The sequence below is a fragment of the Ooceraea biroi genome, chromosome 3 (assembly GCF_003672135.1).
Source record: "Ooceraea biroi isolate clonal line C1 chromosome 3, Obir_v5.4, whole genome shotgun sequence".
NCBI lineage: Eukaryota > Metazoa > Arthropoda > Insecta > Hymenoptera > Formicidae > Ooceraea > Ooceraea biroi.
In genome coordinates, this window is record NC_039508.1 from 7,657,036 (window position 1) to 7,675,963 (window position 18,928).

Genomic DNA, 18,928 nt, shown 5'->3' on the forward strand with positions numbered 1-18,928 from the left:
GCTCGAGGTTCGTTGGCACTCAGCCGCAGAATCTCGAGTTCGAGCTGATCGATACGCTTCGATGTTTGGGTCAACGACCAAGGTCGATCTACCCTAATAGTCGAAACGGTCAACTCGTTGGTCCCTTTTAGGTAAGGGGAATGAATCCCTATTACCAGGGATAGGACCTGTCGAGGAAAGAGAGTGAAACGAGGGTAGTAAAATGAATTAAATTCTCTTTTTTCTCTTAAGAAATTAACATATTATATTTGAACCAGATACATTGATGACTTAAATGAAATAAATAATTTGCAAAAATACAATTAAACAATGAAAATTTGGAATTGGATTACAATCAGCATTATAATTCGCAAGCTTTCGATACATTGATGACTTACATGAAATAGATAATTTGCAAAAATACAATTAAAAAATGAAAATTTGGAATTGGATCTCAAAATGGCATTATAATTCTAATGAGTAACGGAAATTAAAACTATAATTTTGGTTAATTTGAAGGTATCGATTCCATATTTATAAATCGGTATAAATTTATATTAAATTATCTAGACAGGTTAAATTTCGGAGTGTTTAATTAAAATTAAATAAGAACTCTCGAACGTAGGATGTGAGGATAAGCATGGGATGGACACGGTTACTGGTGATAAAAGGAACGAATGTATTAGGACCAGCGTTCCTGAGTGCGTCCCTGAGGGCAGGTACGTTGATAGATTCGGGTCCACAGATTACGGTGTGAGGCGGAAGGGGAAAAGAGTAGGTGGGGAAAAAATCGAGGAAATATTCAAATAATAATTGGAAAGTGCCCTGGGAAAATTCCCTTAACGCGGAAATGGTAGGGATAGGTAGCTCGGAAAACTCGGCGTTTTCAGGGACTGGAGGTGGAGGGGGAATGAGTGGTTCCGGACACACTTCGGGAATTGGGGAAGGGATGGCCGAGTTAAGATACTGCTCGAGCTCCTGGGAGGGAATAGGAGTACCATCGAGGAGACAATTCGGGGAGGGAAAGAGGGGAGTAGCGGGGTGAAGAAGGTGGATTCGCGTGTGTTGAAGAAGAAGGAGAAGATATGTTAATCAAAAGTGGTGATAGCCGCTCGGTAGAATCGCAACAAGGGGATCGTACTGGGCTGTTGGGTTTCCCCGGTTGTTCGGTTGCTGCCGGTTCGGAGAAGGGTGCCCTTTGCTCGGTCGACACTATTTCTGCCGGGGAACTACTCCGTCCGCGATTTATATGGGCCACTTAAAACGGGAAAACGGAATAAACTTTGTTCGGTAATATGAAAAAAAATAAAAAGCCACGAAACGGTTGAAGGGGAGAAAAATAAAATTAACATGCGAATTTTGGCTTACTTTCTTCGGTGCTGCTCTTTGGATGGAGAACTTCGATGGCTTGGATGAGGGAGCCAACCGGACCAGAGAGTCTTGGCGTGGAGACTATCACTGACTCTACTTTTTTAACGCGACGTCCCGATCATAGGAACGAAACCTTTTGTGCGTAATATAATGAAACAATGCTCAAACGTAATGCTCAATACTCAAAGACCAAAGACGCACTCTGGCCAAATTGTTCCCTTTATATAGGGCTAAAAGAACTTAGAAGGGGGTTATTCTGGTTCCGAGAAAAGAAGGAAATACGAAAAATTTGTTTCTAATGAAGCAGCGTTTGTTGCTTCTAAAATTACCGTGATATCTGATGGATTTATGGTTTTGTTTTCGTGAATTAAAGTGCGGCACTTGTGATGACCCCTCCTTCGACCCTACATATAACAATCCACGTTTACGTTTTCATTAGTCTAAATCTATTTATATCACGTATCTGGTTCGCGGCTGCCCATGTATGGCAGAATTTCTCAGTATTTAGATTCGGTGGATTATTTTATTGCCGTCAGCGAGTGACGTCTCCCAAGTGCCGCTCCGCTTTTTCAGATCTGGAGCGATCTTCCCTAAGTGATTTTAGCCGTTAACCCCAGATATATTTAGCCTATCGAGTGCTTCGGCTGAGCACAGGCGTCAAAGAGGATTGAAAAGTTTGTGAGCTTTATGGTTCGTATATCATTTCGTGACATTTCGCTAAGACCACTTGGCCCCTCCACCCGTCCGGTCGTACTTTTCGCTGGTGGGGATTGGTTCTTGATTATTATTTTTCTCTATTTCTAAATTTGGTATTATATACAGGGTGTCCCAGATTTACCGAATCACCGGTTCAGGGTAGATTCCTGACGTCATTCCAAGACGATAGTTTCTCTTGCAAAATGTCGAGGGTGGCGTAGTTTCGGCGCTACGAAGGGTTGTATTTATCCTATCCTTGTGCAGAATTTTCCCGCGTTTAGTGACGGTAGGTCGAAGGGGCCCCGCGCATCGCGCACACTTCAATTTGAACAGCCGCGAAAAATTAAGATCAAATCCGATCAGTTCCAACCTCCACGTGGTGCACACTGGGCAATGCTAATGCTGACGGTAAACAGTAAAAAACTAAAGAAAAAACTTCAATGTCTATTATAAAGTAAGTTATCATTGGTCCGTCAAAGGTTGAACCTGAGTTTTCGGGATAAGGAGGGCGTTTTAAAAAATGTTTCGAACAAAAGTTACTTACTTTTTGATGGAAAATCAGAATCTGCAATAAAAAGTTGGGATTTTAATTTAAAAAATTAGAAGTGCCCTTTACGTGACCTTCAAACGACCATTCGAGGTCAAACCAATGGCACCATCTTATGTCCCCCTTCAAACCAAACAACTTTTGTCTGAAACATTTTTCGATTTAACGCAGTGTTTCTAAGAAATTTGAGTGAATCCTTTAAAATAGGACACCCTGTATGATGTCTCCACCTAGTTTAGTAGCTATCGCTCACTTTATTGATAGTATTAACATTAGAATATGAAAGTTTCTTATTGAGAGTGTTTTTTGCTTTGTTATGTATTAAATAATTCTTGTAATGTAATTTAAGTTAAGTTAACTAGTATAACACAAACAATATATGTAACTAGGTTAGAGTACTATGTACTTAGGTTTAAGTAGTTACGTTTCGCAAAGTATACTGTTAAGTTCTTTTTTTATAGTAAAATAGAGTACTTTGTATGTAAACATTCAGGGCAAGATGGGCGCGACTCCCAAGCCCCTTTTTGTTTATATTTATTTCAATAGAAAAAACACTGAAAGCGATTGACTGGCGTCGTAAACTCCGCGTCCGGTTCCTATCCCAGTTCTTAGTTTCCGGCTACTGTTCTCATTGTCAGTTAACTTATCGTCCAGTGCTTCAGCTCTGCACATGGCCAGTCACCTGCTTACGATATTCCCTCGCGATCGTTCAGTTTTGATATTGGTTAGCAGTAGAATTGAGTACCCAAACGTGACTCCTTCGTGCAAGGAAAAAGGGTCCGAACAAATCAGAGCAATCGAGCCCAATGTAGTCAGACGAAGTCACGCGAGACTTCTCTTCTCAGAAATCGCCACGTTACGTGACATCGCGCCATTGCTCAATCGCGATCGCCACGTGGTACCAACTCGAGCATTAACAGGCCGAGCTAAACGAAAAAGTCTGTATATCTCCGAGGATCATACGCGGCGATATATCGTCATTTCATTTCAAGATAGTCCGTCCGTCAAGATCGTTCGTCGTTTGCATCAAGATAGTCCGATTCGGCGCCTTTGAAATATTCGGCGCTCAAGCCGCGAGCTACACGAGGCTCCGTCGAGCGTTGCGCTATTTGTAGATAATTGTAACTGTGAATAAAATATTGTTTAAAGGCCAGTACTGTCCATCGCTTCTCAACCGCTGTGCATTCTGCCCGATTTCGATCTCCCACGCACAAATCTTCTCTGCGCGCCCGTCGGTGCGCTACTGGCATCTCTCAGGCTCAATCAACGCCCATGAAAATCGTCGCGGCGAGCACACCTGCTATAATAAGAAAAGTGTAATGTTACGTCCAAACTCCACGGTCCCTTGCTTTCGTAAGAAACAGATAATAGAATTACATCCGTCTTAATATTTTCCGCATGCTATTGACTATTCACGCGTTATTGAGCCAAAACGGTTGCTGCACAATATCAATCAAATTTTATTTTTTTATTATATTTGACACGGTACCAAGCAGAAACCTCGCGAGGACCGTAAGACACGCAGTACATGTGCCCATCGCGTGATCGTTAGATAAACATCCTCAAGCAGCAACCCTGAACGCTAGCGCATCGTCCATCTTATCACAACGACCGTTGGCTCACCTTGGCCGTGAACACGTGCATTTCATCACCGTACCGATCATTAATCATGATTACGCTCTTGTCTCCTGCTCTCGCCTGTCGATCAAAGTCCAAAGGTGGCCCCTCGATATTTAGCTACACGTCTCCTCCCGTTACCTAACTACGGGCGTTTTCCCATTAGCTAATAAGGACATTTCCCTTTCCGAATGGTCCCGAGGAATCCTCTCCTACACGATTTTTCATATATTATAAAAAGGGCAGTGAAAACGCCCGAGGCACTTAATAGCTTTCGTTCCAGTCAGCCAGACTTTTTGTCGCAATTTAAATTCCGAGCAATACCACATAATTTTAAAACATAGGCCAGTACGATCCGGATCTAAGAATATCCATCAGCGCCTTGCACTCTTTGTTCCACCTTCAGTTGCAGGAGTATCTTCTGCAGTTCATCTTCCGATTCTGTCACTGGACAATATAAAAATAAGCCTTTTGGTTGATTTCTTTTTCCTTTTTAAAATTTTTTTAGTATTTGCAACTGGTTGTCATTTTTTTTATTTGCCTCTTCCTTTGCTTTCTCCCTTAATTACACTCTTTTACCCTTTAGTTCCTATAGTGACATCCTGTGAAATTAACATCACGTCGCATCGACCAGCGGTTCCTCAATTGACTCCAGAGGTGATCACCGATGAGGAGGTCGAAGGATTTTTAAAAGAGTTAGAGTCTCTCTTGAGTGATCCAGATGTTTTCCCTCTCCCACCTCTAACATCCTCACCTTCCTATTCACCCATTCCTCTTGAAGAATTAACCCAGCATTCCCCCGTGCGTTTTGTCTCACGGTCACCCTTTCCGATTCCATTGGAAGACATTGAAACATTCACTGATCTTCCTCACCAGAGTTTATCTCCAGCCAACTTTCCATTGTTCTCTCACCTTCCACCGTTTCTTCCGAGTCCGACATCTGACATTCCTCCGGTTTCAACCCGAAGGGCGGAGCATGAAGAGAGCCAGCCAGAATAGATTTTATTCATACCAAATCGTATCATAATCATCCGTTCAATCGCATCAATCCGCTTTTAATTTTATCATATTATATTTGTTATTAATTATTTCAGTTTTATTATTTTATTGATTTCGAAACCATTTATTAATGTGTCATGTTCAGTTATTTCCTTTTAATCAGTTGTTATTACTCTCCTTCCAAAACGAATTGTTTTATTTTCTAATGGTCATTTAATTGCGAAATTGAATAATTTTCAAATCCTTGTTTTTTTTAAATAAATTTACTTTCAGTTATTATTAAATTTTAACTTTCGTTTAAATTATTTCACCTTTTCCCTTTCTCTAATCGCACGAGGTCCTATCCCTTGTAATAGGGTACTTCCCTTACAATAAAAAGGACCAACGAGCAGACCTCTACCTTTAAGAAGCGTAAGAGCGGCTCCCGGCCGTTGACCTTCTTTCAGGTAAATTAGTCGGCTCGACTCACGTTCACACGTGAAAGTGGGTTGTACGTCTGGACGTAACAGTAATGAGACATAAGTTAACTATGAAAGGAATTATGTTGAAAAGTAGGTAAATGGTTGTATTAATAAACAAAATAAACCGTTTTTAAACTATAACTGCTTGTTTCTTTATTTGTTAAATGACCTTTATGTTTCAATTAGTCGAAATAAATGACAAATTTTCTTCAAACTCCAGCTTTATATGAATATTTTATTATGTACACATGTTTTACATAAAAAATCATCTATTCAATTCTATTATTCTTCATCCTTTCTTGCGTGCGTGCGCGCAGAAACATACATTCATTCATACTTTTTCTTTTTCTAAGAATGAAATTGCTGACAGACGAGTGGCCTTGACAGCTATTCTACTTGACCTATTGGAACAGCAGAAGATTAGAAGAGATCAATTACTAAAGACGATTAACACAATAGAGCAACAACGATATGATTCTGTAATTATATTTGTTATTTTTTATCTTAAGTTTCAATGATATATATGTATATAGGGTGTTTCACATAAGGGTAAAAACCTTTCGCCTACAGGTAGATCACGTCAAATTGAATTAAAAAGTCCTGTACCATTTTGCAATTTACGCAATAGTTAACGAGTTAGTAATCATTAAAAATCGCTGTATTAGTCCGGCCCACCGCCGAATGCAAGCGCGCGGCGAGATGCGACCGCCTAGCGATCGAGATTGCTAGGCGCGCCGCTTTTGCCTAACCATTGTCACTTGTGATAAACAACTTCCGGCGCACCTAGCAACCTCGATCGCTATGCCACATACACACTCCCAAAAAAAGCGGTACACTAAAATTTAGGGAAAAATTTACCAACCTTCAAATGATCATAACTTGGTAAATAATGAAGATAAAAATATGTTCAAAAATGCAAAATGAAGCTTCAAGTATCCACTTTAAGAATATTTGAATGGCAATTATGGTCGGTCATTTGATTCAAAATGGCGGATGACAAAATGAGAGGATACAAAAGTGATAACCGAAAGTCCGAGTTTGTGACGGTGCATGGCGTGAATTAGATATCGCAGCCTAATGGGACCAAATGCAAATGAAAATATAGTGTTATCTTTAAAATGCTTTTTACCGAGCTCGATGCGATCATTTTTCGCTGAGTTGTGCAACTTTAAAAAAGAAACACTGTTAAGTAAATTTGGAGTATCTCAACAAAAAATTATCGCATCGAGCTTTGTAAAAAAGCATTTTAAAGATAAAACTCTATACTTTTATATGCATTTAGTCCCATTGGGCTGCAATACCTACTTTACACCATGTGCCATCGCAAACTCGAATCTTCATTTATCAATTTCGCATGCTCTCCCTTTCCGCCATTTTAAAAAACTCGTCGTGCACAATTTCGATTTAAATTGCGAAAAGTAGGGTTTCAAAGCTTTAAAACCGTTTTTGAAATTTTGTGCTAGGATAGTTAGGTACCGAGATATTCAATTTCGAATTTGCAATATCGTCGATTCAGCAAGGCCTAAGGAATTAGAAATCCCTGCGGTTCGTTTAGTTCTTTTATAAATCCAACTGCTGCGTTCATTATTCTTTATACTCCAAACCCTCCTTGTGGTGTGTGCGTGTGTGGGTGTAGGTGTATGTAGGTGTGTGTGTGTGTGTATCACAAGGATGAGGACCCCGTGGTTCGTCAGTTCCACAGTAATTTAAGACTCCAAACCCTCCTTGTGGTGTGTGTGTGTGTGTGTGTGTGTGTGTCACAAGGATGAGGACCCCGTGGTTCATCAGTTCCACAGTAATTTAAGACTCCAAGCCCTCCTTGTGGTGTGTGTGTGTGTGTGTGCGCGCGCGCGCGTGCAAAACGCTTTTTTACAAAGCTCGATGCGATAATTTTTTGTTGAGATACTCCAAATTTACTTAACAGTGTTTCTTTTTTAAAGTTGCACAACTCAGCGAAAAATGATCGCATCGAGCTCGGTAAAAAGCATTTTAAAGATAACACTATATTTTCATTTGCATTTGGTCCCATTAGGCTGCGATATCTAATTCACGCCATGCACCGTCACAAACTCGGACTTTCGGTTATCACTTTTGTATCCTCTCATTTTGTCATCCGCCATTTTGAATCAAATGACCGACCATAATTGCCATTCAAATATTCTTAAAGTGGATACTTGAAGCTTCATTTTGCATTTTTGAACATATTTTTATCTTCATTATTTACCAAGTTATGATCATTTGAAGATTGGTAAATTTTTCCCTAAATTTTAGTGTACCGCTTTTTTTGGGAGTGAATGTATATAGATCACATCTCGCCGCGCGTTTGCATTCGGCGGTGGGCCGGACTAATACAGCAATTTTTAATAATTAATAACTAGTTAACTATTGCGCAAATCGCAAAATGGTACAGGACTTTTTAATTCAATCTGACGTGATCTACCTGTGGGCAAAAGGTTTTTACTTTTATGTGAAATACCCTGTATATACAGGGTGTCCCACTTTACCTTTCGTGCTTGAATATCTCAAAACCACGGCAATTTCGGGAAAATTATTTCAGACAAAAGTTGCAGGGTTGAAAGGGGGCCATTCAGTGGCGGTAACAGATTGATCATTCGGGATCATTTTTAAGGTCATTTGAAGGTCAAGTCTAATTTTTTAAACAGAAACCCATACTTTTTATTGCAAATTCTAATTCTGCGTCGAAAAATAAGTAACTTTTGTCCGAAACATTTTTAAAAACGCCCTCCTTATCCTGAACACTCAGGTTTACCCTTTGGCGGATCAATGATAATAACTCGCTTTATAACAGACACTGAAGTTTTTTTTTAGTATTTTACTGTTTATCGTCAGCATTAACGTTACCCAGTGTGCATCACAAATCAAAGTAAAGATTTTTTGAATTCTTCTGCCTGAACCGACGAGTAATGAGATTCCAGCATTTAATCAAAAAGCTATGCCCAAGTTGGAGAAAATGTTGACCATTTATACCTTTGCATAGAAATATTTTTTAAAGTAGAGTCAAAAGTGCCATAAAGCAGCCCACTGGATAATAGCATTAGTGTGCACCACTAAAAACTTCCTTTTAAAGTTTATAACACGAGTCGAAAAACTGATATTCATAATATTCCTTTGGGATCATGAACATTTAGGATCATGCGTGGAGGAGCAATCTCTACGTAGTGCACACTGGGTAACGCTAATGCTGACGGTAAACAGTAAAATACTAAAAAAAAACTTCAGTGTCTGTTATAAAGCGAGTTATTATCATTGGTCCGCTAAAGATTGAACCTGAGTTTTCGGGATAAGAAGGGCGTTTAAAAAAATGTTTCGATCAAAAGTTACTTACTTTTCGACGGAGAATTAGAACATGCAATAAAAAGTATGGGTTTCCGTTTAAAAAATTGGACTTGACTTTCAACTAACCTTAAAAATGATCCCGAATGACCAATCTGTTACCACCATTGAATGGCAACCCTGCAACTTTTGTCTGAAATATTTTTCCCGAAATTGCCGTGGTGTCGAGATATTCAAGCGCGAAAGTTTAAGTGGGACACCCTGTATATATATATACAGGGTGAGCCATTTTAAACAGTTCAGTTGATTATGTCGAAAACCGAGTCCGATAGAACAAAATGTTTTAGATGAAATTTATAGGGTTCTGAGGGGGTCAAAAGGTGGTGACCTTGTGATTTTACCAAGGTCATTTTTCGAAGACATATGAAAGTCACCTTTGGTTTTTTAAATGGAAACTAGTATTTTTTATTGCATATTTGAAAAGATTATCGAAGTTTGCATAAAAAATATTTATGACTTGTGTGAGATATGTCTAACAGTTTAGAAGTTATTCAGGTATGATGAATTTTTTTCATTAAATTCTACCACAAATAACGCGGGCACGGATGTTTGTGTTTGTCCATTCTTAGCGATACCCAGGATCAACGACGAGGATGTGATGGATATCTGATCCCATTGGGGTGCTTGATTACCGTGAGTCCCCTTGCCTCTCACGATTAGATATAGAACTAACTGTTCAATAGATGTTCAAAGACATCTCCTCTTCTCGCACATAGATTAACTCGCATTTTAAAACTATCAATAGTGCGCAATAAGACTTCACGTGAAATGTTATAGCAAACAGTACGTATTCTGTTTTTCATGTCATCTCTCGCGGTTGCTGGTCGAGTATAAACGCAATTTTTAATGAAGCCCCATAAAAAAAATTAGGAGACGTTAAATCTGGCGATCGTGGTGGCCATAATATCGGTCCATTTCGACCTATCCATCGATTGGAAAATGCATGATTTAAATATGCACGTACTTAATGTGCATAATGTGGTGGCGCGCCATCGTGCTGATACCAGAGTCGTTGTCTGGTATCTAAATCAACATTTTCCAATAAAATGGGTAATTCGTCCTCGTCGTTGATCCTGGGTATCGCTAAGAATGGACAAACACAAACATCCGCGCCCGCGTTATTTGTGGTAGAATGTAATGGAAAAAATTCATCATGCCTGAATAACTTCTAAACTGTTAGACATAGCTCACACAAGTCACAAATATTTCTTATGCAAAATTCGATAATCTTTTCAAATATGCAATAAAAAATACTAGTTTCCATTTAAAAAACCAAAGTTGACCTTCATATGTTTTCGAAAAATGACCTTGGTAAAATCACAAGATCACCACCTTTTGACCCTCTCGGAACCCTACAAATTTCATCTAAAACATTTTGTTCTATCGGACTCGGTTTTCGACATATTCAACTGGACTGTCTAAAATGGCTCACCCTGTATATAAAGGGTGTTTCAGAGCGACCGTATCAGGCTCTTTCTTCGAAAAATATGCATTTGCATGAAAAATGTTTTATAGAAAAGTTGTAGGGTTTTACGTGACGCATTACGTAGTAGTATTGGTATGACCTTGAATGGCATTGTTAAAGATACATGAAGGTCACCTTCAATTTCTTAAATGGAACTCCCCTTTTTTTTATTGCATATTCTAATTTCCCGTCGAAAAGTAAGTAACTTTTGCTCGAAACATTTTTTTTTAAAACGCCCTCCTTATCCAGAAAACTTAGGTTCAACCTTTGGCGGGCCAATGATAATAACTCGCTTTATAACAGACACTGAAGTTGTTTGTTAGTATTTTACTGTTTACCGTCAGCATTAGCATTACGTAGTAGTATTGGTATGAATGACCTTGAATGACGTTGTTACAGTTACGTGAAGGTCACCTTCACTTTCTTAAGAAATTTGCTTTAATTATAAAAGAACATTCGCAATTTCTTGTCGATGTGAGAAAACAGTTTTTATTAGTTGCGCCCACTGCAATCAATTTTTGTGTCTTGAACATTTTTTGAATCGCACATGTTATCATTAACTCAAAATTACTTAAAAACATAGAAACACAGAAAATTAAATCAAAAGAATAACAAAATTTAAAACAGAAAAATTAAAAAATTAAAACAGAAAAATAAAAAAAATTAAAAACAGAAAAAAAAATGTTTCAGACAAAAGTTGTCCAAATTAATTAGTAGAAAAAGATAATATAATAAAAAATAGGAGTTTTCATTTAAAAATTAAGGTGACCTTGGTCTGAGCTTGGTAACACTACCCATGGTCACACTCATATTGCCACTGAATGCGCTTTTTAAAACCTTACAACTTTTGTTTGAAACACTTTCTTAAGAAAGTGAAGGTGACCTTCACGTAACTGTAACAACGTCATTCAAGGTCATTCATACCAATACTACTACGTAATGCTAATGCTGACGGTAAACAGTAAAATACTAACAAACAACTTCAGTGTCTGTTATAAAGCGAGTTATTATCATTGGCCCGCCAAAGGTTGAACCTAAGTTTTCTGGATAAGGAGGGCGTTTTTAAAAAAATGTTTCGAACAAAAGTTACTTACTTTTCGACGGGAAATCAGAATATGCAATAAAAAGAGGGGAGTTCCATTTAAGAAATTGAAGGTGACCTTCATGTATCTTTAACAATGCCATTCAAGGTCATACCAATACTACTACGTAATGCACCACTTAAAACCCTACAACTTTTGTATAAAACATTTTTCATGAAAATGCATATTTTTCGAAGAAAGAGACTGATACGGTCGCTCTGAAACACCCTGTATATATATACTGGGTGTCCTACAAAAAGTATCCAATCACTCTCCTGCAGGTAGATCTGGTTAAGCTGAATTAAAAAGTCCTATATCATTTTGCAATTAACCACGTAAAATTTTGAAATATTAATAAAAGAACATTTGCGAGTCAGTACTAATGAGAGCGCGGCTCGTGCAGTAAGGCTATCGGTAGGAGGGCCGTGCACTCGTTGTTGGTTACGGCGCAGTGAGGCAACGGTGCCAAAAAGCGTGCTTTGTAGCATGCAGTGGGGATGGAGTGGGAATGGTCTCACGAATCCTCGCACGCTTGCTGATATCACTGATGTGAGTGGAATGGGTGAGGCCAGAAAGCGTGCGACGATTCACGAGACCATTCCCACTCCATCCCCACCGCATGCTACAAAGCACGCTTTCTGGCACCGCTGCCTCACTGCGCCGTAACCAACAACGAGCGCGCGGCCCTCCTACCGATAGCCTCGCTCTCATTTGTACTAACTCGCTAATCTTTTTTTTAATATCTCAAAATTTTACGTGGTTAATTGCAAAATGATATAGGACTTTGTAATTCAGCTTAATGAGATCTAGAGAGCAGTGGAGATCCTTAACTCTGGCACTATGTGCCCCTGACATGGCGCTATAGCAACTAATCATCATCAACGAGATCTATCTGCAGGAGAATGATTGGACACTTTATGTGGGATACCCTGTATATAACTACGTGCGTATGTGACATTAAAATAATATAAGATAATATAAATAACTTAATAAAATAATATTTTTAGGATACGAGACGGGATAGTTTGTTTTGGTTGATGCAGTATCAATCTTTAATGGAAACTCGACCGCAAGGAATGCTGGAAATGTTAAAACCTACATTAGTTCGTCATATGGCCATAGCAGGAGTTTTACATTGTCTTCCATTTCTGTCGACGTTGCCATCTTTGCTGCCGAATATCACCAACGAGCAGTTAAAAAATGTATGCAATTATTTAAAAATCTTAATTCTATAAAAAATAATAAAAAAGTTAAAAGTTAATTTTTAATAAACTTATTTATAATAATGTTAGGTGTATACATATAATATTAGGTGTGTGAATTAATTCGCAGTTTTTTTGGCATCTAATTTGACTAATAGCTTTTGACAGCTATTTGAAATTTAAATATTTTCCCACCATTTTATGGTCTTAAAAAGCTGACATTATGTTTAAAGGACATTTTATAATTATGAACATAACTTAGTATTGTATGTGCTGACTCCCATAAACCTCATATTAAGCATTGAATTTTTTTATCTTCTAACTAAAAAGAAGAGTGCTAAAGTCATGTCCATGAATTTTCGCATTTTGGCAAAGACGTGGTGTCATACAACTTGTAAAAAATTATATCAGAAGTATCAGACAAAGTAATTTCGATCTTAATGATGAGCCATGCTCAGAAGAACGGAAGAGCAGTAACTCAAAGAAAATCCGGCATAAACTGAAAAAGCTTGCCGAACAATTGGGAATAATCCAATAAGCTGTTTTTTATATTGAAGTAGTTAGGTAAAATTCAAGTGAAAGCCGATAGATTCCGCATGAACTTAGTGTCACTAACAAAGTACAGCATTATAATAAGGCTTTATCTTTATTATCGTGGTTTAAGCAAAAGGATTGTTTATATCAAATTATCAGGGGTGATGAAAAATAGATTCTATATGATAAACCGAAACGAAAAAGTCATTCAATTCCGGACAACCATCTACGTTAATTGCCAAGTCAAACGTCAAGAAGATCTTGTGCGTTTGATAGACACGAAAGACATTGTGTATTATAAGTTTTTACTAGGTAATAAAACTTACAACAGCACATTATCAACAACTGCTGATCAATTTCAGTGCTGAATTGGAGATTATAAGCCGAATGCGGACATAACGGATGCCAATTTGCCAACAAGTTTTATGGAAATCTGCTGGCATACTGCTCGCATTTTGCTTACTGAGTAAAAGATGACAGAAACTATTAGAAAGTAATGTAGAATATTTTGAGAAAATTAAGCTTATATAATATATTTTGTTTAATTAAGTTTTAGTTTTACAAATAAATGTTACGAATTACTTCACACATCTAATAAAAAGATTAGAAATTTTACCGTATATTGCTATCTGTAAAATTTAATGTACGTATTTTCATACTTGTAAACTTGTACATATTTTCGAATTTCTGAATTTAGAAATTTAATACAAATGAAGTGTAGTAGGATCTCTGCAAATTATTAGATTTTCGAATTTTTAGAAATAATCTTGAATCTTCTTTCTACGAAATCTTAGTTTAGTTATTGTGAAATTTATTGTATGTCTTTATTATTATTGTTTTACATCTTACAGATTGGCATAAATTGCGATAAAGATCGTGCCGCCATAATGTTGGCGGTTGAGAATTATGTAATGGAACTAAAACTGAACGAATCAAGAATACCTTCTGCACCTCCCGAAGAATCTACAATACCTTCCGCACCTCCCGAAGAAGCATCGACCAGTCAAGATTATAATCTTGTTCAGAATATTGATATGACCGAATGTGTAATCTGCTTTGATTTACAAGTAAATATATTTTTTTCTAATTCTCAGAAGATGTGCGCTTACATACACGCATATACATACACATGCACACATGAAAGCACGCGCACACATGCACGTATGCAAATTTTCAAGTTCTATGGTATTGCTATATACATACATGTACTATATACATATACTATATAGGGTGTCTGATATCTGAGTGACCAAACGAAAAGTGATGGTAGAGTAGATTAAACTGAGAAGAAAAGTCCTCTACCATTTTGCAAAATTCGCAACAGTTATTAAGTAATAAGCAAAACTGTCTCGGCGAATGAGCGAACGAGAAACAATAGATTCGAGCAGCGAGCGGCACGCACCATATGACATCGCACCGAAAAAGTATTGTCACTTCGTTTTTCGGTGATAGGAAAATGATGCGCTATCATTTCTATATCACCTTGCGGTAGATAGTTTGGTGCGTTTTTTTATAGGGGTTTCCCCGATAGGCCTAATCCACTCTCATTACTCAATGCAAGAACTGAAAGATGTTGCACACCTAGATGAAGTAGTAATTTATTTTGCACGAAGAGTATAATACATACCGCAAAAGGAATGCATTTCCGTATTACACATACTAGTACCGAGGTTTTTTCATCGAAGACTTACAATTCTTTTCCTTTTAAATGCGATGACGCACTTATGCAGCTTTGTGTCGATATTTTAAATACAATGTACGCACATTGCACATTTTTTGATACGTTTTGTAGGATATCATTCATATCCGTGAAATCACTACTTATAAAATCCGAGCTGCGTGCATACGCATTTTTCTTCGCTAGCCGATGAACTATCACATTTGTGTACTTTTGAGCAGTAAATATTATTGTCGCCGTCAAACTCGGAAACACAAGAACTTTACGCAACTGCATACGTACATACACATTTATACTTTTTCGACGCGGTGTCATATGTCGCGTGCCGCTCGTCGCTCAACGCGTCCAGTCTACCGTTTCTCGTTCGCTCATTCGCCGAGACATTTTTGCTTATTACTTAATAACTATTGCGAATTTTGCAAAATGGTAGAGGACTTTTCTTCTCAGTTTGACCTACTCTACCATCACTTTTCGTTTGGTCACTCAGATATCAGACACCCTGTATAAGGAGTTTCCAAGAACTAATTCTTGATGTTATATATTTTATTTATATTCTGCATTTATTTATTTACATACGTATTCACATATGTATACTTATTTTATTGTGCTATTATTATATGTATTTTAATATTATTATCTCTTTTTGCAGTGTGAGATAATTTTTCTACCTTGTGGACATCTCTGTTGTTGCTCTTCTTGCTCGGATAAAGTTTTTGCAGGCTGTCCAATGTGCAGAAGTCCAATAACGCAAAAAGTTCGTGTTGTAAAACCTTAATTCATAAATCTTACTCATTCGTCTTATTCGCAAATTATTCTTCTTCAAGAACATTAAAATATGTTATTTTTTTGGTCTGTGTAATCACTCAAATTTATTAATAAACTATTCGCACAATAAAGCGGGAAACAAATATATAGCGCATAATAATAGTATTTATCACTGTATGTGATAATGGTCATGAATATTGTTATTATATTGGCATTTATGTATGCAATATTTTAGTGATATAGAAAATCAGGACTGAAATCAGTATTAAAAATATTGATATTAAAAATATCGTTTAAATATCGATACTTTCCTGTTTTATATATATGAAAAAAGACAATTTCTAGAAATGCCAATATAACATCACAAGCAACATAAATACTGATATAAAATATGTACTTTTCGATAAAATTGGTATTATATCTACAGGGTGATTCAGAACAACCACGCGTCCTTGCAAAGACGTATTCTGGAAGTAATTCTGAGACGAATTTTCCTCTACGAAAATTTTGTCCGAAGTTTACTTTTTGAATTATTAAAGGAAATAGTTAACGAGTAACGGGCCGAGTATAAGAGGCAGACAGGGGCGGCGCGCGACGCGATTTACCGCGACGCTTACGCGGGGCGCTCAGCTGATCGCTGCACACACGATACCTACTAAATACATGCATGTGATACATCACACACACACACACACACACACACACTCTCTCTCTCTCTCTCTCTCTTCTCATTCACTCACTCACCTGTACAGATTCGATGTTCTCATACTTGACGAATTGTAGCTTGACGGATGAATAATTTCACCGTGACTCAGATCGCACCTCACGTTTCCATCCACAAATCCACACCGAGTAATAAGCCAGAAGTTTTTTTCTGTCATAAATTGTCATCACGTATCGATACGCACTCGGATTTACTGACGCACTTGAGTGATAAACGAATCTATCGATTTATTATTACTAGTCGCTACCGATAAATCATTCGGCGACTGAAAATTATTCAAAGAAAGAAATACACATTACGCACAATCACAGTAATCGATCAGAAATTTTCTGGACACGTCTTTTATAAATTGTATCGCGTATCAACACTTTCACGGATTTATTCACACACCTGATCGATGGAATGAGGCATTTACGAATGCCTCTATCGGTTCATCACTGTTAATCACTACCGGTTAATTATTCGGCGATTGAAAATTATTCGAAGAAAAACGCGTACACAACGCACGTAACCCGACGCGGAGATAACTCGATAACAACAATCAGGTTATGTTTTTATAGTAAACTGCATGAATTCGTCAATCAAGGCTGACTTATCGATACTGTAAATCCGATCGATAAATTAGATACTATGATAACCGGCAGGGGAATGCTTCGAAACATTCGTACTGCCAAGTGAATAGTAGATAATGTCTGCCTGTAACGTGTCGATTTTTTAAAAATAATTTGCGAACTCGAAGAGAATGTTCCTCGAAAATAAAATATTTAGTTGCCCTGAAAAGGGCAGATTACTATAATATTTGGTTGCCCTGAAAAGGGCAGATTAATTATTTTAGAACACTTCTTTTTACAGCAAGTGTTCAAAGTGTCCGCCGTCCATTGTGATGCACGCTCTCATGCGTCTCAATAAATTTTCTTGCGTTTTCTCCAGGACTTCGTCCTCGATTGAGAAAATGGCATGGTGAAGTTTGTCATTTAATTCTTCGATGGTCTCGGGAAGCTGCCTGTAAATGACTTCCTTGCAGTAGCCCCACAAGAAAAAGTCCAGTGGATTGAGATCTGGAGATCTTGCAGGCCACCGTATCGGGCCATACCGGCCCATCCAACGTCCGGGAAATTGCTGATTTAAAAAATTTGTGACGATTCTGGCGTTATGTGGACCAGCACCGTCCTGTTGAAATACAATCTTATTTCTATTTATTAATGGTACTTCTTCCAGAAAGTCCGGCAGATTTTCCGTCAGAAATTCCATGTACGATGCGCCATTTAATGTTTCTGGAAGAATAACTGGGCCCAATATTTTTGTACCCATAATTCCAGCCCAGACGTTCAGTTTCCAACGAACTTGGGAATTTCTGAGTCGTGTCGGTCGAGGATTCTCGGCGTCCCACACATGCATATTGTGTGAGTTCAATATTCCTTCTCGCGTAAACAGCGATTCATCGCTGAATATTACGCAAGACGGAAGTTCTGGATCTTCGTTCACTCTTCTGAGGAAATCCTCGTAAAATCTCTTTCTCCGAGGATAGTCTTCTTGTCGTAAGTGTTGCACGCGAGTGTAATGATAGGCGTGTAATTTTTCTTCTTTCAATATCCTTTGGACTGTGGAATAAGACAATTCGTGTTCTCGAGCAATGTCCCGAATGCTAGTTTCAGGTTCTTGCTCAATAGCACGAACGACTGTTTCCACGTTTCGTAAGGTTCTCGCATCACGATGTCTACCAGTGTCTTTTTTCTTCGGTAAAACGCTTCCGGTTTCGTATAATCTTTGAGTTGCTGCAAGTATAACGTTAGGCCTGGGATGTCTTGCTCTGTTCGGATATAATTCCGCGTATCTTCTCGCAGCAACGTGATATTGTCCCTGACACTCACCGAGTGCCATCAGCATATCGTAATATTCTTCATTTGTGTACGCTGCCATTTCGCTCTGTTTCTTCGCTTTTAATAATCGAGGGATTATTGATTGCAATATCGATCGCTTCATCCTATTTATGCGATCTTCGCGGGGGGTCGGTACCCCTTCCGCGACCCCGCGGACGAATCGCGGACACCCGCGAGTCGCGTGTCGCGGGGTGTCGAATCGCGAAAGGGGTACCGACCCCCCGCGAAGATCGCATAAATAGGATGAAGCGATCGATATTGCAATCAATAATCCCTCGATTATTAAAAGCGAAGAAACAGAGCGAAATGGCAGCGTACACAAATGAAGAATATTACGATATGCTGATGGCACTCGGTGAGTGTCAGGGACAATATCACGTTGCTGCGAGAAGATACGCGGAATTATATCCGAACAGAGCAAGACATCCCAGGCCTAACGTTATACTTGCAGCAACTCAAAGATTATACGAAACCGGAAGCGTTTTACCGAAGAAAAAAGACACTGGTAGACATCGTGATGCGAGAACCTTACGAAACGTGGAAACAGTCGTTCGTGCTATTGAGCAAGAACCTG

At 38.3% G+C, this 18,928-nt stretch overlaps 1 protein-coding gene across 5 annotated transcripts in view; it reads left to right on the forward strand.

The window, feature by feature from the left end:
* Positions 1-15,895, forward strand: part of LOC105278602 (E3 ubiquitin-protein ligase LRSAM1) — a 141,656-nt gene extending 125,761 nt beyond the window's left edge. For 4 of the 5 annotated variants that reach the window (XM_026968612.1, XM_026968613.1, XM_026968614.1 and 1 more), the window contains 4 exons: positions 6,024-6,149; positions 12,579-12,773; positions 14,159-14,374; positions 15,635-15,760. In XM_026968612.1, the coding sequence (XP_026824413.1) occupies positions 6,024-6,149; positions 12,579-12,773; positions 14,159-14,374; positions 15,635-15,760 (663 nt within the window). Of the gene's footprint in view, positions 1-6,023; positions 6,150-12,578; positions 12,774-14,158; positions 14,375-15,634 lie in introns of all 5 variants that reach the window. The other variant, XM_026968611.1, reaches the window with a different exon arrangement.
* The last annotated feature ends 3,033 nt before the right edge of the window (positions 15,896-18,928 follow it).